This window comes from Rhinopithecus roxellana, chromosome 8, assembly GCF_007565055.1.
Source record: "Rhinopithecus roxellana isolate Shanxi Qingling chromosome 8, ASM756505v1, whole genome shotgun sequence".
NCBI classification, from domain to species: Eukaryota; Metazoa; Chordata; class Mammalia; order Primates; family Cercopithecidae; genus Rhinopithecus; species Rhinopithecus roxellana.
In genome coordinates this window covers 88560218-88587018 of record NC_044556.1, presented here as the reverse complement: position 1 = coordinate 88587018, position 26801 = coordinate 88560218, and the positions used below count along the sequence as shown (strand labels likewise).

Genomic DNA, 26801 nt, shown 5'->3' with positions numbered 1-26801 from the left:
GTTTTTGTCTGCTTCCTCAATCACCCATTTCAATTCCTTTGAGAAAACTCCTCTCATGTTACTTATGACCCAGTGAGTTATTTAAATATTAATGTATGGGGCCTATTGATTAACTTAAACATATGAAATGTTCTATTATATGATGAGCATTGCAGTCCCCAAAGGTAATGCTTTTGATGAATGCTCATGTGATTTAATAAGTTCTGGCATTTTTTTTTTCCCCAAAGTTCCTTAGATTTTCCCAAAATATTTTTTTTTATATTAGGATCCAGGCAAACAAAAGACCTATTTTTAAGTGGAAGGAAGTATGTACCTGAGTGAGGAGAAAATTTCCATGAAGGGCTTAAAACTGATGGAGGTAACTACTAAGCTAAATTTTAAAATATTAAGTGTAAAAAATAGACATTTTAAGTATATTGATTGGATTTTAATGAGTTCAAATACTAGAAACTTCTCATGAAGGCTGTGGTTGAGAGACGGAAAGTAATGTGGCTCTGGCTGGAATGTACAGTTTGTCTTTTTCTCCCTACCATTTAAAAATATTGTAATTAAAAACAAATGACAGTGTTATAAATACATTCTCCACTGGCCTTTTATTTCTGCTGAGAAATCTGCTGTTGTTCTGATGGAGGTTCCCTTACATGTAACATGATGCTTTTGCTGTTTTTGGAATTTTCTCTTTGTCTTTGACTTTTGACAGTTTGACTATAATGTATCTCAGAGAGAAACTGTTTGGGCTAAATCTCTTTGGGGATTTACGAGCTTCCTGATCTGAATGTCTATATCTCTCTGAAGACTTGGGAAGTTTTCAGAAATTATTTTATTAAATAGGCTTCGATGCCGTTTCTCATCTCTTCTCTTGGAACTCCCAAAATCTGAATATTTTTTCACCTGATAGTGTCCCATATGTGAGGAAGGCTTTTTTCATTCTTTTAAATTATTTCTTCTTTCTCTTTTTTATTTGACTGGGTCATTTAAAAAGACCTGTCTTGAAGTCTAGAAATTCTTTCTTCTTTCTCTCTCTCTCTTTTTGTTTCCCCTAGAGATTTGTTCATTTTGATGTTCTTTTCAAAGAACCAACTTTTGGTGTCATTGATTTTCTCTATTATTTTTTTTCTATTCTCTATTTTGCTTATCTCTACTCTAATCTTTATTACTTCTTTTCTTCTGCTAGCTTTGGGTTTGGTTCATTCTTCTTTGTTTAGTTCCTTCCGGTGTGAAGTTAGGTTACTGATTTTATATTTTTCTTTTTAAACGCAGGCATTTACAACTATAAATTTCTCTCTGAGCCTTTCTTTTGCTGTATCCCATTTGTTTTGGTTGTTGCATTTGATTTGTCTCCAAGTATTTTCTAATTTCCCTTGTGATTTCTTCTGTGAGTCACTGGTTGTTTAAAAATGTGTTAGTCAACTACTTGTAAATTTTCCATTTTTCCTCTGTTACTAATTTCAGCCTTCATGTTATTATTGCCAGACAAGGTGCTTTTGTGGCATATGTCTTTTAAAATCTATTGAGACTTATTTTGTGGCCTAACATATGGTCTACCCTGGAGAATATCTCAGGTGCAATTGAGAAGAATGTGTATTCTGTTGTTGTTGGGTGAAGTATTCTGAATATGTCTGTTAGGTCTAGTTGGTTTACTGAGTTGTTCAGGTTCTCTATTTCCTTGTCTTCATTCTGGTTGTTCTATCTATGATTTCTTTTATAATCCATGCTTTTTGGATTGTTCAAGCTTTCAAGTTTTTTTTTTTTTTTTTAATGGACTGTCAGTGACTAAAAATGTCCCAGAAAACAGGGCATATCATTCAGGTTTTTAAATCTATTTACATAGAGTTTCTAGTAATTGTTGCAAAAAAGGAACAAATACTTCATTAAACTAAAAATTATTTCTTCTTGAATGCTCTTTTTTCCAAATTGTATAATGTTTAAATATATTATTCTTAAAGTTTTGAAGAAAATTTTTTTTCCTTTCTTGGGTTTCTTCCACTCTGAGACAGAAATAGGGCTGATATTCAGTGGTATAAACTACACAGGCACCAACAACTGTGAAAATGTTGACATATTTCTGTAGTGATTGCTAACGGGTCCTGCTCCATATCCCAGGGAGCACCTCTATGGCCACACATTGCCTACCCTGGCCCCATACCTTCTCTTCAAACTCAACTGTAGGCTCCAAGACTCTGCTTCTACCCGCACGACAAATGTCCATTTTGATCAGTTGGTGCCTATGCTACACTGGTTGTTAAATATTTTGGATATCACTTCTGGATATAAATATTTTAAAATGTAGCAGTTTAAAAGGCCAATAAGTGCATGGGCTTTAGAGTTAGAGAGACCTAGGTTAGAATATGGGCACCATCACTTATTATCTTAAAATCTTGAACAAATTTACTAAATCTAAATTTACTAAAACTAAATTTAGTTTTTTTTTTTTTTTATTATAGTTTAAGTTCTAGGGTACATGTGCATAACGTGCAGGTTTGTTACATATGTATACTTATGCCATGTTGGTGTGCTGCACCCATCAACTCGTCAGCACCCATCAATTCATCATTTATATCATGTGTAACTCCCCAATGCAATCCCTCCCTCCTCCCCCCTCCCCCCTCCCCATGATAGGCCCCAGTGCGTGATGTTCCCCTTCCCGAGTCCAAGTGATCTCATTGTTCAGTTCCCACCTATGAGTGAGAACATGCGGTGTTTGGTTTTCTGTTCTTGTGATAGTTTGCTAAGAATGATGGTTTCCAGCTGCATCCATGTCCCTACAAAGGACGCAAACTCATCCTTTTTTATGGCTGCATAGTATTCCATGGTGTATATGTGCCACATTTTCTTAATCCAGTCTGTCACAGATGGACATTTGGGTTGATTCCAAGTCTTTGCTATTGTGAATAGTGCTGCAATAAACATACGTGTACATATGTCTTTGTAGTAGAATAATTTATAATCCTTTGGGTATATACCCAGTAGTGGGATGGCTGGGTCATATGGTACATCTAGTTCTAGATCCTTGAGGAATTGCCATACTGTTTTCCATAATGGTTGAACTAGTTTACAATCCCACCAACAGTGTAAAAGTGTTCCTACTTCTCCACATCCTCTCCAACACCTGTTGTTTCCTGACTTCTTAATGATTGCCATTCTAACTGGTGTGAGATGGTATCTCATTGTGGTTTTGATTTGCATTTCTCTGATGGTGAGTGATGATGAGCATTTTTTCATGTGTCTGTTGGCTGTATGAATATCTTCTTTTGAGAAATGTCTGTTCATATCCTTTGCCCACTTTTTGATGGGGTTGTTTGTTTTTTTCTCGTATATTTGTTTGAGTTCTTTGTAGATTCTGGATATTAGCCCTTTGTCAGATGAGTAGGTTGCAAAAATTTTCTCCCATTCTGTAGGTTGCCTGTTCACTCTGATGGTAGTTTCTTTTGCTGTGCAAAAGCTCTTTAGTTTAATTAGATCCCATTTGTCAATTTTGGCTTTTGCTGCCGTTGCTTTTGGTGTTTTAGACATGAAGTCCTTGCCCATGCCTATGTCCTGAATGGTACTACCTAGATTTTCTTCTAGGGTTTTGATGGTATTAGGTCTAACATTTAAGTCTCTAATCCATCTTGAATTAATCTTCGTATAAGGGGTAAGGAAAGGATCCAGTTTCAGCTTTCTACTTATGGCTAGCCAATTTTCCCAGCACCATTTATTAAATAGGGAATCCTTTCCCCATTTCTTGTTTCTCTCAGGTTTGTCAAAGATCAGATGGCTGTAGATGTGCAGTATTATTTCTGAGGACTCTGTTCTGTTCCATTGATCTATATCTCTGTTTTGGTACCAGTACCATGCTGTTTTGGTTACTATAGCCTTGTAGTATAGTTTGAAGTCAGGTAGCGTGACGCCTCCAGCTTTGTCCTTTTGACTTAGGATTGTCTTGGCAATGCGGGCTCTTTTTTGGTTCCATATGAACTTTAAAGCAGTTTTTTCCAATTCTGTGAAGAAACTCATTGGTAGCTTGATGGGGATGGCATTGAATCTATAAATAACCTTGGGGAGTATGGCCATTTTCACGATATTGATTCTTCCTATCCATGAGCATGGTATGTTCTTCCATTTGTTTGTGTCCTCTTTTATTTCACTGAGCAGTGGTTTGTAGTTCTCCTTGAAGAGGTCCTTTACATCCCTTGTAAGCTGGATTCCTAGGTATTTTATTCTCTTTGAAGCAATTGTGAATGGAAGTTCATTCATGATTTGGCTCTCTGCTTGTCTGTTACTGGTGTATAAGAATGCTTGTGATTTTTGCACATTAATTTTGTATCCTGAGACTTTGCTGAAGTTGCTTATCAGCTTAAGGAGATTTTGGGCTGAGACTATGGGGTTTTCTAAATATACAATCATGTCATCTGCAAACAGGGACAATTTGACTTCTTCTTTTCCTAACTGGATAACCTTGATTTCTTTCTCTTGCCTGATTGCCCTAGCCAGAACTTCCAACACTATGTTGAATAGGAGTGGTGAGAGAGGGCATCCCTGTCTTGTGCCAGTTTTCAAAGGGAATTTTTCCAGTTTTTGCCCATTCAGTATGATATTAGCTGTGGGTTTGTCATAAATAGCTCTTATTATTTTGAGGTACGTTCCATCAATACCGAATTTATTGAACGTTTTTAGCATGAAGGGCTGTTGAATTTTGTCAAAAGCCTTTTCTGCATCTATTGAGACAATCATGTGGTTCTTGTCTTTGGTTCTGTTTATATGCTGGATTACGTTTATTGATTTGCGAATGTTGAACCAGCCTTGCATCCCAGGGATGAAGCCCACTTGATCATGGTGGATAAGCTTTTTGATGTGCTGCTGAATCCGGTTTGCCAGTATTTTATTGAGAATTTTTGCATCAATGTTCATCAGGGATATTGGTCTAAAATTCTCTTTTTTGGTTGTGTCTCTGCCAGGCTTTGGTATCAGGATGATGTTGGCCTCATAAAATGAGTTAGGGAGGATTCCCTCTTTTTCTATTGATTGGAATAGTTTCAGAAGGAATGGTACCAGCTCCTCCTTGTATCTCTGGTAGAATTCAGCTGTGAATCCATCTGTTCCTGGACTTTTTTTGGTGGGTAGGCTATTAATTTTTGCCTCAATTTCAGAGCCTGCTATTGGTCTATTCAGGGATTCAACTTCTTCCTGGTTTAGCCTTGGGAGAGTGTAAGTGTCCAGGAAATTATCCATTTCTTCTAGATTTTCTAGTTGATTTGCGTAGAGGCGTTCATAGTATTCTCTGATGGTAGTTTGTATTTCTGTGGGGTCAGTGGTGATATCCCCTTTATCATTTTTTATTGCATCTATTTGATTCCTCTCTCTTTTCTTCTTTATTAGCCTTGCTAGCGGTCTGTCAATTTTGTTGATCTTTTCAAAAAACCAACTCCTGGATTCATTGATTTTTTGGAGGGTTTTTTGTGTCTCTATCTCCTTCAGTTCGGCTCTGATCTTAGTTATTTCTTGCCTTCTGCTAGCTTTTGAATGTGTTTGCTCTTGCCTCTCTAGTTCTTTTAATTGTGATGTTAGAGTGTCAATTTTAGATCTTTCCTGCTTTCTCTTGTGGGCATTTAGTGCTATAAATTTCCCTCTACACACTGCTTTAAATGTGTCCCAGAGATTCTGGTATGTTGTATCTTTGTTCTCATTGGTTTCAAAGAACATCTTTATTTCCGCTTTCATTTCGTTATGTACCCAGTAGTCATTCAGGAGCAGGTTGTTCAGTTTCCATGTAGTTGAGCAGTTTTGATTGAGTTTCTTAGTCCTGAGTTCTAGTTTGATTGCACTGTGGTCTGAGAGACAGTTTGTTATAATTTCTGTTCTTGTACATTTGCTGAGGAGTGCTTTACTTCCAATTATGTGGTCAATTTTGGAATAAGTGCAATGTGGTGCTGAGAAGAATGTATATTCTGTTGATTTGGGGTGGAGAGTTCTATAGATGTCTATTAGGTCCGCTTGGTGCAGAGATGAGTTCAATTCCTGGATATCCTTGTTAACTTTCTGTCTCGTTGATCTGTCTAATGTTGACAGCAGAGTGTTGAAGTCTCCCATTATTATTGTATGGGAGTCTAAGTCTCTTTGTAAGTCTCTAAGGACTTGCTTTATGAATCTGGGTGCTCCTGTATTGGGTGCATATATATTTAGGAGAGTTAGCTCTTCCTGTTGAATTGATCCCTTTACCATTATGTAATGGCCTTCTTTGTCTCTTTTGATCTTTGATGGTTTAAAGTCTGTTTTATCAGAGACAAGGATTGCAACCCCTGCTTTTTTTTGTTCTCCATTTGCTTGGTAGATCTTCCTCCATCCCTTTATTTTGAGCCTATGTATGTCTCTGCATGTGAGATGGGTCTCCTGAATACAGCAGACTGATGGGTCTTGACTCTTTATCCAGTTTGCCAGTCTGTGTCTTTTAATTGGAGCATTTAGTCCATTAACATTTAAGGTTAATATTGTTATGTGTGTACTTGATCCTGTCATTATGATATTAACTGGTTATTTTGCTCGTTATTTGATGCAGTTTCTTCCTAGCCTCGATGGTCTTTACATTTTGGCATGTTTTTGCAATGGCTGGTACCGGTTGTTCCTTTCCATGTTTAGGGCTTCCTTCAGGGTTTCTTGTAAGGCAGGCCTGGTGGTGACAAAATCTCTAAGCATTTGCTTATCTGTAAAGGATTTTATTTCTCCTTCACTTATGAAACTTAGTTTGGCTGGATATGAAATTCTGGGTTGAAAATTCTTTTCTTTAAGAACGTTGAATATTGGCCCCCACTCTCTTCTGGCTTGTAGAGTTTCTGCCGAGAGATCTGCTGTTAGTCTGATGGGCTTCCCTTTGTGGGTAACCCGACCTTTCTCTCTGGCTGCCCTTAAGATTTTTTCCTTCATTTCAACTTTGGTGAATCTGGCAATTATGTGTCTTGGAGTTGCTCTTCTGGAGGAGTATCTTTGTGGCGTTCTCTGTATTTCCTGAATTTGAATGTTGGCCTGCCCTACTAGGTTGGGGAAGTTCTCCTGGATGATATCCTGAAGAGTGTTTTCCAACTTGGTTCCATTTTCCGCCACACTTTCACACACCCCAATCAGACGTAGATTTGGTCTTTTTACATAATCCTATACTTCTTGCAGGCTTTGTTCATTTCTTTTTCTTCTTTTTTCTTTTGGTTTCTCTTCTCGCTTCACTTCATTCATTTGATCTTCAATCGCTGATACTCTTTCTTCCAGTTGATCGAGTCGGTTACTGAAGCTTGTGCATTTGTCACGTATTTCTCGTGTCATGGTTTTCATCTCTGTCATTTCGTTTATGATCTTCTCTGCATTAATTAGTCTAGCTGTCAATTCTTCCACTCTTTTTTCAAGATTTTTAGTTTCTTTGCGCTGGGTACGTAATTCCTCCTTTAGCTCTGAGAAGTTTGATGGACTGAAGCCTTCTTCTCTCATCTCGTCAAAGTCATTCTCTGACCAGCTTTGATCTGTTGCTGGCGATGGGCTGCGCTCCTTTGCAGGGGGAGATGCGCTCTTATTTTTTGAATTTCCAGCTTTTCTGCCCTGCTTCTTCCCCATCTTTGTGGTTTTATCTGTCTCTGGTGTTTGATGGTGGTGACGTACTGATGGGGTTTTGGTATAGGTGTCCTTCCTATTTGATAGTTTTCCTTCTGACAGTCAGAAGGACTGTCTGTTGGTCTGTTGGAGATTGCTTGAGGTCCACTTCAGACCCTGTTTGCCTGGGTATCAGCAGCAGAGGTTGCCGAAGATAGAATATTGCTGAACAGCGAGTGTACCTGTCTGATTCTTCCTTTGGAAGTTTCCTCTAGGGGTGTACTCCACCCTGTGAGGTGTGGGGTGTCAGACTGCCCCTAGTGGGGGATTTCTCCCAGCTAGGCTACTCAGGGGTCAGGGACACACCTGATCAGGCAGTCTGTCCGTTCTCAGATCTCAACCTCCGCGTTGGGAGATCCACGGCTCTCCCCAAAGCTGTCAGACAGAGTCGTTCGCGTCTGCACCGGCTCCCGCTACTTCCCCTGTTGGTCTTCAGCTGTGCGCTGTCCCCAGAGGTGGAGACTACAGAGACAGGCAGGCTTCCTTGAGCTGCTGTGAGCTCCACCCAGTTCGAGCTTCCCAGCGGCTTTGTTTACCTACTTAAGCCTCAGCAATGGCGGGCGCCCCTCCCCCAGCCTCGCTGCTGCCTTGCCGATAGATCGCGGCAGACTGCTGTGTTAGCAGTGAGGGAGGCTTCGTGGGCGTGGGACCCTCCCGGCCAGGTGTGGGATATATTCTCCTGGTGTGCCTGTATGCTTACAGCGCAGTATTGGGGTGGGAGTTACCCGATTTTCCAGGTGTTGTGTGTCTCAGTTCCCCTGGCTAGGAAAACGGATCCCCTTCCCCCTTGCGCTTCCAGGTGAGGCGATGCCTCGCCCTGCTTCAGCTCTCGCTGGTCAGGCTGCAGCAGCTGACCAGCACCGATTGTCCGGCACTCCCTAGTGAGATGACCCCAGTACCTCAGTTGAAAATGCAGAAATCACCGGTCTTCTGTGTCGCTTGCGCTGGGAGTTGGAGACTGGAGCTGTTCCTATTCGGCCATCTTGCTCCGTCCCCCACTAAATTTAGTTTTATCATTTATAAGCATCTACTTTGAAATGTTATTGTGAGGATTAAATGAGGATTAAATGAGCACAGTACTTGGAACACAGTAAGTGCTAAATAAACATTAACTATTATCAGCACCCATCAAAACAAAACCCTATAGACTATAAGCTACAATAAATTATTAGCAAGAAATGATATATCTATATAGAGTAAATTCAGTTCAAATTTGCTTATTTCCTTCAAAAATATCCAATCCTTTTTAATATATCTCAGTTTGCCTGAAATGCCTATGGAGCCAAGCAGGGAGCAGAAATGCTTGAAGTGAGTGGGGGCTGCCTACAGCCAAGTGGGAATGCTAGCCCAGAGTTGCCAGCTATCTGAGTTTTCAGGAAAAGACAGAAAATCAGATATTAAGTAAAATCCCCAGATTTCAAAATGTGGATTATATCAGAATGAGGTGAGGGGTGGGAAGACTGTAATAGGTCAAAAGATGTCAATGGACTGAATTTGCCTGTTTGCCATCTCTGAAATGTATTACTTTGCCTACTCTCAAAATGTATGTGAGCTAAATAGGTAACAGGGATAGCAATTCTAGTTCCAGTTCTCATAATGATAATGATACTGTATTTTAATTTAAAATCAAGACATTTAAGGAATAATCATGCCTTTACAAAGCAACAGGGTAATGATATAAACAGGTTGAGCACAGTTGGATTTTTTTTTTTTTTTTTGAGACGGAATTTTGCTCTTGTTTCCCAGGCTGGAGTGTAATGGTGCAATCTTGGCTCGCTGCAACCTCCTTCTCCCGGGTTCAAGAGATTCTCCTGCCCCAGCCTCCGAAGTAGCTGGGATTACAGGCACCTGCCACCATGCCTGGCTAATTTTTGTATTTTTAGTAGAGATGGGGTTTCACCATATTGGCCAGGCTGGTCTCGAACTCCTGACCTCAGGTGATCCACCTGCCTCAGCCTCCCAAAGTGCTGGGATTACAAGGTGTGAGCCACGGCGCCCCGCAAAGTACAGTTTTTTCAAGAACACAGATTGAAAAAAAAAAAAACCACAGATTGATACTGTTTAAGGCTTTGGTAAACTGAAGTTGTAGAGATCTCCTGAGAGAAATTTGGTGAAATAGTAAATTAAAATATTATAAAGACAATAATAATGAACTCTATAGAGTGTTTTATTATGTGGTAGGCACTAAAAGTTTTATATATATTATTAATATTATTACCAATAATATTATTTACTTAATCTTCACAATTAATCTTTTCACTACCTATATTATTATTTCCATTTTATCTGAAACTGATAAGCTCTCCTGAGATAATTACATTGTCCTGGTGTTTTGTCTTATTTTGAGAACTGAACAAGTAAAAGTATTTCTTACCAGCTGTAAACCTCTTTGTTTCTCAGCCAGTCTTTGTCGTGCAATTTTAAGGACGTTTTGAGCTTCAGCTACTTGGATTTGTTTAGGGCCCACAACCTTAAAGAGAATGTCAGAACATTTAAGTGTCAAAAAAAAGTCAGGTGTACCATTAAAAATGTCATTTTTATTTGAAAGACATTTACAGATGTCAATTGTTACAATTAAACTTTCCTAGAACTATGTGTATATGTGGGGTACAAAATAGCCTATTATGGTGAAACAATAAAATGAAATAAACAAATACTAGCACAGTTGTCAATAAATAACAAATTTAACGGGAGCACTTGACATCTGTGTGAGTTAGAATAATATATTTGATTAAAGTGTTTCTCCTTAGGTATCCTTTCCACTCAAGTTCACTTGAGTATTGTTAAATAAAAATTATTTCTGGGACATTGACATGCCACTTTCAAATCATGACAGATGTTTAGGAGGAAAAGCATACCTTCTGTACTTCATGGTAGTTATTCAAAGCTATAACCCACTGGCACAGGGAGCAACAAGCAACAGAAACCAGCGCAATCTTGCTTGGGTTGAAATCAGGTAAGGTTAAAATTTTTTTTAGCTTCATGAAAACCTAGAGAGTACACAGTTAATGTACTACATTAGAAAGAAATATTATTCACCTGAAGTTTTCCCCAGTCTCCACTAGATTGAAATTTTATTTCATATTAAATATTCAGGTGGGGCATGGTGGCTCATGCCTGTAAACCGAGCACTTTGGGAGGCCAAGGTGGGTGGGTCACCAGAGGTCAGGAGTTTGAGACCAGTCTGGCTAACATGGTGAAACCCTGTATCTACTAAAAATACAAAAATTAGCTGGGCATGATGGCACACGCCTGTAATCCTAGCTACTGGGGAACCCGAGGCATGAGAATCACTTGAACCCAGGAGGCAGAGGTTGCAGTGAGCCAAGATCACACCACTGTACTCCAGCGAGTGCACAGAGTGAGACTCTGTCTAAAAAAAAAAAAAAATTAACTTATCTTTAATAGTAGAATCAAAGACACACGCCTGGGTACAAAAATGACCCTAGTGGCTGGGCAAGGTGGCTCCCGCCTGTAATCCCAGCACTTTGGGAGGCCAAGGGGAGCAGATCACAAGCTCAGGAGTTCAAGACCAGCCTGGCCAACGTGGTGAAACCCTGTCTCCACTAAAAATACAAAATTAGCTGGGCATAGTGGTGGGCACCTGTAGTCCCAGCTACTCAGGAGGCTAAGGCAGGAGAATCGCTTGAATCCCAGGGGGTGGAGGCTGCAGTGCACTGAGATCTTCAGCCTGGGCAACAGAGCGAGACTCCGTCTTAAAAAAAAAAACGAACAAAAAACAAAAAACAAAACAAAACAACAACAACAAAACCTAGTACCAGGAGAGAAAAAGTCTTTGTTATAAACATCCTGCTATTGCTACTGTTGTTGCAGTAGCTTTGCTATACTTTTTAAAAAGAAACTTTTTTTTTTTTTTTTTTTTTTTTTTTTTTTTGAGAGGGAGTCTCGCTCTGTCACCCGGGCTGGAGTGCTGTGGCCAGATCTCAGCTCACTGCAAGCTCCGCCTCCCGGGTTCACGCCATTCTCCTGCCTCAGCCTCCCGAGTAGCTGGGACTACAGGCGCCGCTACCTCGCCCGGCTAGTTTTTTGTAGTTTTTAGTAGAGACGGGGTTTCACCGTGTTAGCCAGGATGGTCTGGATCTCCTGACCTCGTGATCCGCCCGTCTCGGCCTCCCAAAGTGCTGGGATTACAGGCTTGAGCCACCGCGCCCGGCCAAAAGAAACTTTTAAAACAAAAACAAAACAGATTAACTTTCTCCAGCTTTAGGAATTTGATGTCTAAAAATTCTGAAGTCTCCTTGTGCACTTCAGGTGTGAGGTGACTAGGAATACCATCCTCTTCCTTCTGTCCCCCAGGCGGCATATTGGCAAGGCACAGTCCCTATTCAAATGTCTGTCTGGTCAGTAATGGTGATGTGACCTGGGGCACACTGGGGCTCTCTGAGGATGTTCTCTACCCTAGCTGTGTCACATACCCACAGGTCCACCTCTATTTCTAAATGGTATCACACACAGTTTGGAGTTAGATATACAGTATTTCTCATCTACTTTTGGGAGCCGTAATCAGAATGAAATTTTTCTCAGACTGGGATTTATTTTCCATATCCAACTAGGCATCTCCTCTCTTGCCTGGAAGAATAGAGCTATTTTCCTAGAGAATAGTTTCTCCATCTAAGAGTAGAACAATTTAGATGGCAGGTGGTCTGTTTGATCCTACACACTGTAAATATGAGATGCATCAATTACAGATCAACTTTTTACCTTATCAGGTATGCTGTCCTTGTCAAGGTTAATCAATTTTTTCAGGAAACCAGTTTCTGAAAGAAGTAACTTTGCTGTTGCCCAGTTAGGTTTCTTTTGCAGAAGTATACACACTGCATTCATGACAGTCAGTACGAGGAAGGGAGGCCGTGTGTATACTCTGTAATAGATGATGAAAATCTCATCAACTTCACAATTAAAAATGAAATGCACCCTGTAAATATCTCAGAAGACAATATACACAGATTTTTTAACACACATTTGGATAAGGAAAACTATTTGTCAACATATAGCTATTTAATTATTTAGGTATTTTTTAAAGATTGGGTATCTTAAATATAAGGATATCATAGTTTTAGGAAGATGAAATGCATAAAACTTAAATAAGTACTACCTCTGAGTTAGAGGCTAGTTTTATTATAAAAAGTCTTGGGCTGGGCATGGTGGCTCATGCCTGTAATCCCTGCACTTTGGGAAGCTGAGGTGGGCAGATCTCTTGAGACCAGCCTGGCCAACTTGGCGAAACCCTGTCTCTACAAAAATAAAAAAATTAGCTGGGTATGGTGGCGGGTGCCTATAGTCCCAGCTACTTGGTGACTGAAGCAGGAGAATCGCTGGAACCCAGGAGGCGGAGGCTGGAGTGAGCCAAGATCATGCCACTGTTCTCCAGCCTGGGCAACAAAGCTAGACACACCGTCTCAAAAAAAAAAAAAAAAAAAAAAAAGAAGAAGAAAAGTCTTCGGTGCAGAGTTATTTAAAAATAGAAACCTCTCTCTTATTTCAGTCCAGGGTTGATTTACTGATGACTACTTCACAGAGACACTGTACACGTGTATGCGCTTGGAGTCAGCCCTATTCTCATGACTTAAGAAGTAGTGTAACAGCCAACTCCCCTTAAACACATGCTGTCGTTTCTTCTTCCTGATCTAAAATTCCCACCATAAAAGTCACAGACAAAACAGTCAGGGGAGGAAGGGTGGATGCGAATTTGTCCTTCAAGTCATTAATAATGTATTTATTATTGAAACATTGGAAGCTGCCTCTTCACTATGTCTTAATCAGTTGACATGCCACTGGACTGTTAGGTAAGAAGTTGATGCTTTGGAAAGTCAGGGTCAGAATAACATTTATAAGAAGCAAGTTTCAAAGAGAAATCACAAGGGGGTGATGGTTGCTGTGCACCAGCATTTGGAACTTGGAACAAGGCAGGGTAGGTCCACACAGGGTAATGAGCATCCCCAAGTGAAAATCGCACAGACTTCCCAAAGAAGGAAGGAAACCAAGCCAACTTTATATGCATGACATTATCCAAAGGGCTTACCAAGAAGGTCCCCTGCCTTGAATTTCACAACTAGAATTTTTTTTCAACTTTTATTTTAGTCTCAGGAGTACATGTGCAGGTTGGTTATACAGGTAAACCTGTGTCATGGCAGTTTGTTGTACAGGTTATTTCATCACCCTGGTACTAAGCCCAGTACGCAATAGTTATATTTTCTGACTGTCTCCCTCCTTCCATCCTCCAGCCTTAGGTAGGTCCCAGTGTCTGTACAACTAGAAATTCTAACCTATGTGTTCATTTGATTTAATGTTTAGTCTCTTTAACAGTCTAATTTTAAAATGAAGATCATTTTCAAATGGATTGAATAACTCAGTCATTAGCACCTTATTCTGAAATAATTTTTCAGGTTGCTTTTCTGAGATTATCAGCTTGGCCTTTTTGAAATAATGAGAAAGATAACCAAGGAACTAGGAAAAGAGAAAAGGTCCACAAAGGAGAAGTGAGCGCTCCAATAAGGAACCTTTCCTCAATTTTACCCAGGTTTGACTCTATTTAAAACAAATATGATGTGAATATAATACTAGGATAAAATGTATTACCTAGGAAATTTAATTTAAATTAAAGGGGAAACAGGCTTAAATTGACTGTAGTTCAATCTTTGTGCCACTTTCCAGGAATAAATATTTGATTCAAAGTGAGACCTGTCTACTGGAAATTTGCTTTGAAATTCTTTATTACTTCACAGAAGTAGTCTGTCTTGGATCTTTCCTGATTTTCTCCAATCTGCATTTTCTACTGTCTACTTCCTGCTTCTAGTGGTTCATGTTGCAAAGTGGCAAAGGATGAAACTATCATGGGGCAATCATTGGCATTTTGATGATAGAAATAGCAGCTTGGAAAGAGAATGGACTAAGCTGTGCATCTGCTAGATGCCTCTGCTGCATGCCCAAGAATAGCAATGGAAATTAGGTTATCTGATTTGCAACCTTGGTCTAGAAGCAACCTTGACAAGGCATCCTGATTTGTGTGGCATTTTGGAGTGAGCAAAGTAAAATACACATTAGCAATATAACAAAGGAGGATCTTTAAAAACAAACAGCAAACAAACAAGACATACTCAAGGAGTTCAAAGACAAGGCTGGTTTTCTTAGCTTTTGTAGTACTACTAGGGCAGGGAAAAGGGCCTACTTGATCAGAGGAAACTTCTTATCATGAAAGTAACCTTTATTGAGCAGTTGCCTTATTCCAGCCTCTGTTACAAGTACTTTACCTGTATTAACTCATTCAGTCCTTTCAACATCTACAATCACTGTTGCACAAAAGGAAAGCTCAGACACAGAGGGGCTTATATAGCTAGAAAGTGGCAGTGCCAGGATTCCAAGCCAGGAAGCTTGGTATCAGAGCCCATGTGCTTAACCACTATGACACACTGGCCCTCAGAAACTAGGCTACAGGGAATTTGAACTGATCACTCTCTATGGAATATCTGCTAGAAAAAACAGCTAAGAGAATAGAACCTTCTGGAACAAAGTCATGAGGTACATGGGGGCTGTGCTGGGGAAGAACTGGCCCCTGTTACTTCTCTAATGTCATCTCCTGATACTCCCTCTTGCTCACTGTATATTGTATTTTGTCAATTTTAAGATGCACATTTTTACATCAAAGAGATTGAGATTCAGTTTATAGCAAACAGCACGTCATAGTTTAACTGGCAGCATTTTTTCTTAAGGATACAAAAAGTACTGATAAGCCTTACAATTGAAGGCATCATAAAATTGATAAGATACAGTATATACCATACAGAATGAACACTTAACCAAGATGGGTAAAAAATCTTAAACCAATATTAAAAAATGGAATATAGGCTTAGTATATAAGCTAAAAATGGAATATAGGCTTAGTAAACATGAATTTGTTTTTTTCTGAGCTGTTCCAATTCAAAAGAAACTTAGGAGAGTTACCTTAGTTCAGCGACATCAGCTTTATCCAGGGCATTCAGAGCCACAATTGCGTTGTCTAAGGCTGGCAGCACACTTTTTAGTTCATTGGCAGTTTTCTGCAATAAAAATATAGGTCCCCAAATATATATGAATCAATATAGTTGCATATTTAAAATTTTTGTATGCTGAACTTGGAAAATATAATTTGATATTTTTACAATGCCCATAAGTTATGCATCTTCTATGACTTAGATATGCGCACACATGCTTGTACTGTTGGAAATGTGTATCATAGTCCTAAAATGTGTATGATTCAGTCCTTGATGAGAAGGTATACATGGGAAGCAAAAACACTGAATGATTCCTGCCTTACCTCTTAGACTCAGTGTAGAATTAACAATGCCCTTTTGAGGAATGGTCCGGTTAAGAGTAGAATTAGTGTGAAGCTACGAAGCTTAAACTTCAGCCTCTCACTTGCACACACTCCTTCCAAGGCTGTGCAAGCTGCCCTGCTATTATGTTTGCAGGGTCATATGTTTTCATTTTGCAAAAGTAAAACATTTGAACTGCAATCAATTAGGAACGATTTCTCTTTGCATTTTGCCTCACTCTTTGTCAGGTTTCCTGTCACATCAGGTACTGTAGTGGCTGTGGACATTTTGGGATCTGGCTAAAAAGTTCAGTTGGGAATTACATTTATATTGCGCACAGTTACTTCCCTATATAATAAAGCTATGTAAGCTGTCTGAAATAGAAATGACTTCCAGAAATACTTCTGTTTTCTGCTGGTCTAACTTTCCCAGTGGGGTGACATTAAGTCCAGAGGTCATATTGTAATAGAAACTTGTCCTATAGGGTCTGGCGCCAGAAGTAACCCACAGGTTAGTATAGGAGAGACGAGATTTACAATGTATGGGTCTAGAAGCTACTCTGTGGAAATATTTCCACTTATTAGATGTATAAAATTGTAAGTGGAGGGTTAGATTTTCATTGACACCTTTGCAAAATGAAGCTTTATTTTGAGTATACTTGATAAGCAGTATATACTATTCTAAATCTGCTGTACTTTTTTCCCCTTTTTTTAGTGGGAATTGTATAAAATCAAATTCATCAGAATTCCTGGGTTTTGAAGAAATACTTACTGCATTTGGCAAGATGTTTTGGAGTGTTTCAATGAAGTAAGTGAGAAATTACAGATTTCTTATATAGATATGTGAGAGGTGCCTTATTTTAGAATTAAAAAATTTTATTTACATGTATATAATTAAGATAAATATGTGTGAAATATGAAATAAAGGTGAGTGCTAAAATCAGTAGAGGTTAGGAGCAAATCATAATGAAAAATTTCAGGTCATACCCAAAAGCAAAAATTTATTAAAATGAAAAAATAAATTTAGAATGTAAGTAATGAAGTGGCTCTTGTTTTGTCTAATTATCCAAGTAATGAAGAAGAATGAATCATATGATCACATTGGAAGAATTTAAAGTTCTTGCTGCGTTTTCAAGAAATATTGACATTAATGATATTTATTGACATAAATATCAGAAAACACTGCTATAATGGGAACATTGATGGAAACCTGGTTAATGAATGTCATTGATTCAAACAGTATTTGAAATTAATCACTGCACAAGAACTCTTGAAAAGCCATTGCTGCTTATATCAAATGCAATAGCAGTCCTATAAATATTCGTGTCACTGTCAATAATAACTTATAAAGTTGGAAGAAACTTCTAAACTATCAGAAATGAAAAATACATTTGATCAATTATGCTAAAGATTTTTTAGGAAATGATATTACAAAATCACTATAATATGAAGAAATGATCACAGAGTTGTGGTGAGAAAATGTACAAAAAAGTATTATAGGATTGTGGCATGATTGGGCCAAGATGGCCAAATAGGAACAGCTCCGGTCTGCAGCTCCCAGTGAGACCAACGCAGAAGGTGGGTGATTTCTGCATTTCCAACTGAGGTACCCGGTTCATCTCATTGGGACTGGTCAGACAGTGGGTGCAGCCCACAGAGGGAGAACTGAAGCAGGATGGGGCATCACCTCACCCGGGAAGCACAAGGGGTTAGGGAACTCCCTCCCACAGCCAAGGGAAGCCATGAGGGACTGTGCCATGAAGGACAGTGCATTCTGGCCCAGATACTATACTTTTCCCAGTCTTCACAACCCACAGACCAGGAGATTCCTTTGGGAGCCTACACCACAAGGGCCCTGGTTTCAAGCACAAAACTGGGCGACTGTTTGGGCAGACACCAAGCTAGCTGCAGGAGTTTTTTTTTCATACCCCAGTGGTGCCTGGAATGCCAGCAAGACAGAACCATTCACTCCCCTGGAAATGGAACTGAAGCCAGAAATCCAAGTGGTCTTGCTCAATGGATCCCACTCCAATGGAGCCCAGCAAGCTAAGATCCACTCGCTTGAAATTCTCGCTGCCAGCACAGCAGTCTGAAGATGACCTGGGACTCAAGCTTGGTGGGGGGAGGGGCATCCACCATTACTGAGGCTTGAGTAGGCAGTTTTCCCCTCACAGTGTAGACAAAGCCACCCTGAATTTTGGATTGGGCAGAGCCAACCTCAGTGCTGCAAAGCCGCTGTAGCCAGACTCTCTCTCCAGATAACTCCTGTCTGGGCAGGACATCTCTGAAAGAAAGGCAGTAGCCCCATCAGGGGCTTATAGATAAAACTTCCATCTCCCTGGGACAGAGCACTTGAAGGAAGGGGTGGCTGTGGCCACAGCGTCAGCAGACTTGAATGTTCCTGCCTACTAGCTCTGAAGAGAGCAGTGGATCTCCCAGCATAGCATTCAAGCTCTGCTAAGAGACAGACCTACTCAAGTGGGTCCCTGACCTGCATGCCTCCTGATGGGGAGACACTTCCCAGCAGGGGTCAACAGACAGGAGAGCTCCAGCTGTCATCTGGTGGGTGCCCCTCTGGGATGAAGCTTCCAGAGGAAGGAGCATGCAGCAATCTTTGCTGTTCTGCAGCCTCCATTGGTGATACCCAGGCAAACAGGGTCTGGAGTGGACCCCCAGCAAATTCCAGCAGATCTGCAGAAGAGGGGCCTGACTGTTAAAAGAAAAACCAACAAACAGAGAGCAATAGCATCAACATCAACAAAAAGGACAACCACACAAAAACTCCATCTGAAGGTCACCAAGAACAAAGACCATAGGTAGATAAATCCATAAAGATGAGGAAAAACCAGCAGAAAAATGCTGAAAATTCCAAAACCCAGAATGCCTCTTCTCCTCTGAAGGATCACAACTCCTTGCCAGTAAGGGAACAAAACTGGATGGAGAATGAGTTTGACAAATTGACAAAAGTAGGCTTCTGAAGGTGGGTAATAACAAACTCCTCTGAGCTAAAGGAGCATGTTCTAACCCAATGCAAGGAAGCTAAGAACCTTGATAAAAGATTAGAGTAATTGCTAACTAAAATAACTAGTTTAGAGAAGAACATAAATGACCTGATGGAGCTGAAAAACACAGCATGAGAACTTCGTGAAGCATATGCAAGTATCAATAGCTGCATCAATCAAGCAGAAGAAAGGCTACCAGATATTGAAAATCAGCTTAATGAAATAAAGCATGAAGGCAAGATAAGAGAAAAAAGAATGAAAAAGAATGAACAAAGCCTCCAAGAAATATGGGACTATGTGAAAAGACTAAACCAACATTTGATTGGCGTACTTGAAAGTGATGGAGAGAATGGAACCAAGCTAGAAAACACACTTCAGGATATCATCCAGGAGAACTCACCCAACCTAGCAAGACAGGCCAACATTCAAATTCAGGAAATACAGAGAAAACCATAAAGATACTCCTCAAGAAGAGCAACCCCAAGACACATAATCCTCAGATTCACCAAGGTTGAAATGAAGGAAAATATGTTAAAGGCAGCCAGAGAGAAAGGTCGGGTTACCCACAAAGGGAAGCCCATCAGACTAACAGTGGATCTCTCTGCAGAAACCCTACAAACTAGAAGAGAGTAGGGGCCAATATTCAACCTTCTTAAAGAAAAGAATTTTCAACCAAGAATTTCATATCCAGCCTAACTAATCTTCATAACTGAAGGAGAAATAAAATCCTTTACAGACAAGGAAATGCTGAGGGATTCTGTCACCATCAGGGCCTCCTGAAGGAAGCACTAAATATGGAAAGGAAAAACTGGTACCAGCCACTGCAAAAACATACCAAAATGTAAAGATCATCAACACTATGAAAAAACTGCATCAACTAATGGGCAAAATAACCAGCTAGCATCATAATGACAGGATCAAATTCACACATAACTATATTAACCTTAAATGTAAATGGGCTAAATGCCTCAATTAAAAGACACAGACTGGCAAATTAGATAAAGAGTCAAGATCCATCAGTGTGCTGTATTCAGGAGCTCCATCTCATGTGCAAAGACACACACAGGGTCAAAATAAAGGGATGGAGGAAGATCTACCAAGCAAATGGAAAACAAAAAAGCAGGGGTTGCAATCCTAGTCTCTGATAAAACAGACTTTAAACCAACAAAGATCAAAAGAGAGAAACAAGGGCATTACATAATGGCAAAGGAATCAATGCAACAAGAAGAGTTAACTATCCTAAATACATATGCACCCAATACAGGAGCACCCAGATTCATAAAGCAAGTTCTTAGAGATTTACAAAGAGACTTAGACTCCCACACAATAATAGTGGAAGATTTTAACATCCCACTATCAATATTAGACAGATCAATGGGACAGAAAATTAACAAGAATATTCAGAACTTGAACTCAGCTCAGGACCAAGCAGACCTAATAGACATGTACAGAACTCTCCACCTCAAATCAACAGAAAATACATTCTTCTCGGCAACACATAGCACTTATTCTAAAATTGATCATATAATTAGAAGTAAAACACAGTCCTCAGCAAATGCAAAAGAATGGAAATCATAACAAACAGTCTCTCAGACCACAGTGCCATCAAATTAGAACTCAAGATTAAGAAACTCACTCAAAACCACACAACTACATGGAAACTGAACAACCTGCTCCTGAATGACTACTGAGTAAATAATGAAATTAAGGCAGAAATAAATAAGTTATTTGGAACCAATGGGAACAAAGACACAACGTACCAGAATCTCTGGGACACAGTTATAGCAGTGTTTAGAGGGAAATTTATGGCACTGAATGCCAACAGGAGAAAGCGAGAAAGATCTAAAATTGACACCCTGACATCACAATTAAAAGAACTAGAGAAGCAAGAGCAAACACATTCAAAAGCTAGCAGAAGGCAAGAAATATCAAAGATGAGAGCAGAACTGAAGGATATAGAGACAGGAAAAACTCTTCAAAACATCTGGAATCCATGAGCTGGGTTTTTGAAAAGATTAACAAAATAGACCACTAGCCAGACTAATAAAGAAGAAAAGACAGAAGAATCAAAGAGACACAATAAAAAATGATAAAGGGGAGATCATCATTCATCCCACGGAAATACAAACTACCATCAGAGAATACTATAAACACCTCTACGCAAATAAACTAGAAAATCTAGAAGAAATGAATAAATTCCTGGACACGTACACCTTTCCAAGACTAAACAAGGAAGAAGTTGAATCCCTGAATAGACCACTAGCAAGTTCTGAAATTGAGGGAGTAATTAATAGCTTACCAACCAAAAAAATAGCCCAGGACCAGACAGATTAACAGCCGAATTCTACAGAGGTACAAAGAGGAGCTGGTACCATTCCTTCTGAAACTACTCCAAACAATAGAAAAAGAGGGATTCCTCCCTAACTCATTTTATGAGGCCAGCATCAACCTGATACCAAAACCTGGCAAAGACACCACAAAAAAAGAAAATCTCAGGCCAATATCCCTGATGAACATTGATGTGAAAATCCTCAAAAAAATACTGGCAAACCAAATCCAGCAGCACATTAAAAAGCTTATCCACCATGATCAAGTCGGCTTCATCCCTGGATGCAAGGTTGGTTGAACACATGCAAATCAATAAACGTAATCCATCACATTAACAGAACCAATAACAAAAACCATATGATTATCTCATTATACGCGCAAAAGGCCTTTGATAAAATTCGACACCCCTTCATGTTAAAAACACTCAATAAACTAGGTATTGATGGAACATACCTCAAAATAATAAGAGATATTTATGACAAACCTACAGCCAATATCATACTGAATGGGCAAAAGCTGGAAGCATTCCCTTTGAAAACCAGCACAAGACAAGGATGCCCTCGCTCACCACTCCTATTCGATATAATATTGGAAGTTCTGCCCAGCGCAATCAGGCGAGAGAAATAAATAAAAGGTATTCAAATAGGAAGAGAGGAAGTCAAATTGTATGTTTGCAGATGACATTTAGAATACCCTGTCGTCTCAGCCCCAAAACTCCTTAAGCTGATAAGCAATTTCAGCAAAGTCTCAGGATACAAAATTGATGTGCAAAAATCACAGGCATTCGTATATACCAATAATAGACAAACAGAGAGCCAAATCATGAGCAAATTCCCATTCACAATTGCTACAAAGAGAATAAAATACCTAGGAATCCAGCTTACAAGGGATGTGAAGGACCTCTTCAAGGAGAACTACTAACCACAGCTCAGGGAAATAAGAGAGGACACAAACAAATGGAAAAACATTCCATGCTCATGGATAGGAAGAATCACTGTCATGAAAATGGCCATACTGCTCAAAGTAATTTATAGATTCAATGCTATTCCCATCAAGTTACCATTGACTATTTTTTTCACAGAATTAGAAAAAACTACTTTCAATTTCATATGGAACCAAAAAGAGCCTGTATATACAAGACAATCCTAAGCAAAAAGAACAAAACTGGAGGCATCATGCTACCTGACTTCAAAGTATACTACAAGGCTGCAGTAACCAAAACAGCATGGTACTGGTACCAAAACAGATATATAGACCAATGGAACAGAGCAGAGGCCTCAGAAATAACCCTACACGTCTACAACTATCTGATCTTTGACAAACTGGACAAAACCAGCAATGGGGAAAGTTTCCCTATTTAATAGTGTTGGGAAAATTGACTAGCTATATGCAGAAAACTGAAAGTGGATCCCTTCCTTACACTTCATACAAAAATTAACTCAAGATGGATTAAAGATTTAAATATAAGACCCAAAACCATAAAAACCCTAGAAGAAAACCTAGGCAATACCATTCAGGACTTAGGCGTGGGCAAAGACTTCATGACTAAAACACCAAAGGCGGTTGTAACAAAAGCCAAAATTGACAAATGGGATCTAATTAAAGAGCTTCTGCACAGCAAAAGAAACAATCATCAGAGTGAACAGGCAACCTACAGAATGGGGAAAATTTTTGCAATCTATCCATTTGACAAAGAGCTAATATCCAGAATCTGGAAGGAACTTAAAGAAATTTACAAGAATAAAACAAACGACCTCATCAAAAAGCGGGCAAAGGATATGAACAGACACTTTTCAAAAGAAGACATTTATGTGGTCAACAAACATATGAAAAAAAAGCTCATCATCACCGGTCATTAGAGAAATGCAAATCAAAACCACAATGAGATACCATCTCATGCCAGTTAGAATGGTGATCATCAATAAGTCAGGAAATAATAGATGCTGGAGAGGATGTGGAGAAACAGGAACACTTTTACACTGTTGGTGGGAATGTAAAGTAGTTCAACCATTGTGGAAGACAGTGTGGCAATTTCTCAAAGATCTAGAACCAGAAATACCATTTGACTCAGCAATCCCATTACCGGGTATATACAGAGAGGATTATAAATCATTCTACTATAAAGACACATGCACACGTATGTTTATTGCGGGAGTATTCACAATAGCGAAGACTTGGAACCAACCCAAATGCCCATCAGTGATAGACTGGATAAAGAAAATGTGGCACATATACACCATGGAATACCATGCAGCCATAAAAAGGATGAGTTCATGTCCTTTGCAGGGACATGGATAAAGCTGGAAACCATTACTCTCTGCAAACTAACACAAGAACCGAAAACCAAACACCACATATTCTTACTCATAAGTGGGAGCTGAACAATGAGAACATATGGGCACAGGGAGGAGACATCACACACTGGGGCCTGTTGCGGGGTGAGGGGCGAGGGGAGGTATAGTATTAGAAGAAATGCCTAATGTGGATGACATGTTAATGGGTGCAGCAAACCATGGCACGTATATACCTATGTAACAAACCTGCACATTCTGCACATGTATCCCAGAACTTAAAGTATAATAAAAAATTTTAAAAAAGTATTATAGGAGTGTGTGAGGTAATTTTCTAGATTTTGTGATGTTTGTGATAATTGTCAGCTTCAAAAATTTTCTATCTTGTTGTGATTTCTTTAGTTATTCTAAGTACATATTTACTTTCATATCTAATTGTGTACTAGTAATTTTGTATTCTTTTTAAAAATATGGCCCCAGGCCCTAATGTATCTGACTTTGTGTGGAAGCCAGGGAGAAAAAAAGATTACCCTTTGTGGTATGGCAAAAAACCAAACAAAACAAAGCAAAACGAAAACCAACAACGAACCCCATGAATTTCTCTATACTAATTTTTATTTGGCATAAAATATTAAATACTGAAATTAAGCCATACTCTTATTTATTTATTTATTTATTTAGACAGAGTCTTGCTCTCACCAGGCTGGAGTGCAGTGGCGTGATCGTGGCTCACTGCAATCTCTGCTTCCTAGGTTCAAGCGATTCTCCTGCCTCAGCCTCCCGAGTAGCTGGGATTGCACCACCACATTCAGCTAATTTTTGTATTTTTAGTAGAGATGGGGTTTCACCATGTTGGCCAGGATGGTCTTGATCTCCTGACCTCGTGATCTGCCTGCCTCGGCCTCCCAAAGTGCTGAGATTACAGGCATGAGCCACCCCGCTTGGCCCCGTACTCATATTTAATATATTGATCAACAGTGGCACCTTCAGATGGTTGGCATCACAGAAGTTCTGGATCACTCAGTGAGACAGGTGACATCTTAATGGAAGAGGGGAAGCTCCCCATCTGAGAAGACTCAGGAGTGGGGCCTCCCCTATTTGCTTAATACTCAGGACTTGGAAGCCTTGCAGCTTACTTGTATCCAAGTGAGGAATTTGCCTATTCTGTAATCTAGTTTGCCTGTTCTGTAACCTAGCTCCTAAAACATGGGCAGGTAGCTTAAAAAGATGTCTGAAAGAAACACTGGATTGAAGGCAATGCTAACAGTGGAAGCACAAGTGAACAACAAGCAAAAGGCAGGTTGACACTTCTTTTATTCTTGATATAAATTTTTCTTCAACCACGTTACAAGGTAAAAAATGATGAGCTAATCAGGTATGACAAGAGACCAACAGGAAAATTTTGAAATGACCGAAAGGACTATTTGCAATCTGTATTTATATTCACTGTTATTCAGTGAATATATTCACTCACTGTTATTGTCCACTCCCCTCGCCCCTCACCCCACAACAGGCCCCAGTGTGTGATGTCTCCTCCCTGTGCCCATATGTTCTCATTGTTCAGCTCCCACTTATGAGTAAGAATATGTGGTGTTTGGTTTTCAGTTCTTGTGTTAGTTTGCAGAGAGTGATGGTTTCCAGCTTTATCCATGTCCCTGCAAAGGACATGGACTCATCCTTTTTATGGCTGCATGGTATTCCATGGTGTATATGTGCCACATTTTCTTTATCCAGTCTATCACTGGATATAACAGTTATATGTGCCACATTTTCTTTATCCAGTCTATCACTGTTATTAATACAAGCTCACTGTTATTGAGCTTTGGGCTATTAGCTAATGGTAGTAGCCCATGGATATAATTTATCTATAAATAATTTACACACATACTAGAGTATAGGCTCACATATGTATTTTAATTGATGGAGTTGCTTGATTAAAAACCTTTGTACAGCGAAGACAAGCTCTACTCTCGACTTGCTCTGAGCAGGAGCAGCTACTGATCAGACCAGAGTTGAGCATTCAGTGATTTGCTAAACCACACTGGCTCCTGCTGAGACCCTGACTGGAGTGTATGGAGGAGAATGATCAATTTAAAAAGAGAATTATTCAGTCAGCAACAGAAGTGACACACGCCAAATACCCAGTCTCGTGAGCTGCCTTGTTTCTTGCAGATGTTACACTTGAAGGCCAAATATACTTTTGGTATGGCTTGCATGAGTTTCTGTTTATTGTAATCAGAAAAGCGTCCTAGGATTGTGGGTTTCTCAAGGACAGGGAACACGCATGTTTGGACTTCATATTTTCATTTAATGTTATCCTGTGTGTAGTAGGGACTCAATAAATAGTTGTTGGAATTACAGTGAAAAGTAACCATAGTTGAGGCACTATATATTTAAGACCAGTCAGTCTGACTTTCAAACTTGAAGGTTAGGGAATACTTTTTCAAATCTCCAAATTATTTGTATTGACTATATTTTAATTTTACCTGAGCATAATCTTCCACAATTCTTACTTCTTCTGCCACAATTTCTTCATCCTGTTTAACAAGCATCTGAACTTTCTCAACTACTTGTGAATCTTTCCGTAGTTTTTCCATTAGAGTTTCTGTTTCCTAATGAAGCACATAATTGTTCTTAGAATGAATTTTAAGAGACATGATCTCTTTTCTAAAAGAGTAATTCAAATATCTCATTTCACTACGGTAAAGTTTATTAAAATCAGCCTGAAATATATTTAATAGATGCATAAAATGAGAGAGAGAACAAGAGACAAATAAAATGGAGAGAGCAAGAGCTCTCACCATTTGGCCAGCTCTCAGCTGCGCCCCCTCTTAGAAGCTCTGTCATCCACCATGCTTGATGGTAGCTCTCTGCCATTGGTGCTCTCTTCCATTGGTCTGCCACTGGGATATTGCCTAGGATGACTACAGTAAATATTTCATGCATTACACACAAAGAGTGAAAATGAATGATGGTTTTTAGAATAGTTGATAGACTGCAAGTTATCACAGCATATTTCAGATGGATTTAACTAACTGACTAGGGAATCTTTCTACATAAGCTTCTACAGTTAGCTATATACCTATTACACTTATTTATCAAAATGTAATAATGTTACTATTTTGCTGTTATTGCTTTTTTGTTCTCATTTTACAGATAAACTGAGACAAAAAAACAAGTTATTTCTTTCATATGTATACAACTATAGGGTAACAAAGCTGGAATTCTAGCCTATCTTTGTCAGGTATCAGAGCCTTT

The 26801-nt window shown here is 39.3% G+C and overlaps 1 protein-coding gene across 2 annotated transcripts in view; it reads right to left on the bottom strand.

Annotated features, from left to right (window-relative positions):
• The window catches only part of DNAH14 (dynein axonemal heavy chain 14), a 575377-nt gene that overhangs the window by 92091 nt on the left and 456485 nt on the right, over positions 1-26801 (bottom strand). For both annotated transcript variants that reach the window (XM_030936505.1, XM_030936506.1), the window contains 5 exons: positions 26030-26155; positions 15574-15668; positions 12334-12493; positions 10470-10601; positions 9986-10081 (listed from right to left, as the gene is read on the bottom strand). In XM_030936505.1, coding sequence (XP_030792365.1) covers positions 9986-10081; positions 10470-10601; positions 12334-12493; positions 15574-15668; positions 26030-26155 — 609 coding nt within the window. The remainder of the gene's footprint in view (positions 1-9985; positions 10082-10469; positions 10602-12333; positions 12494-15573; positions 15669-26029; positions 26156-26801) is intronic.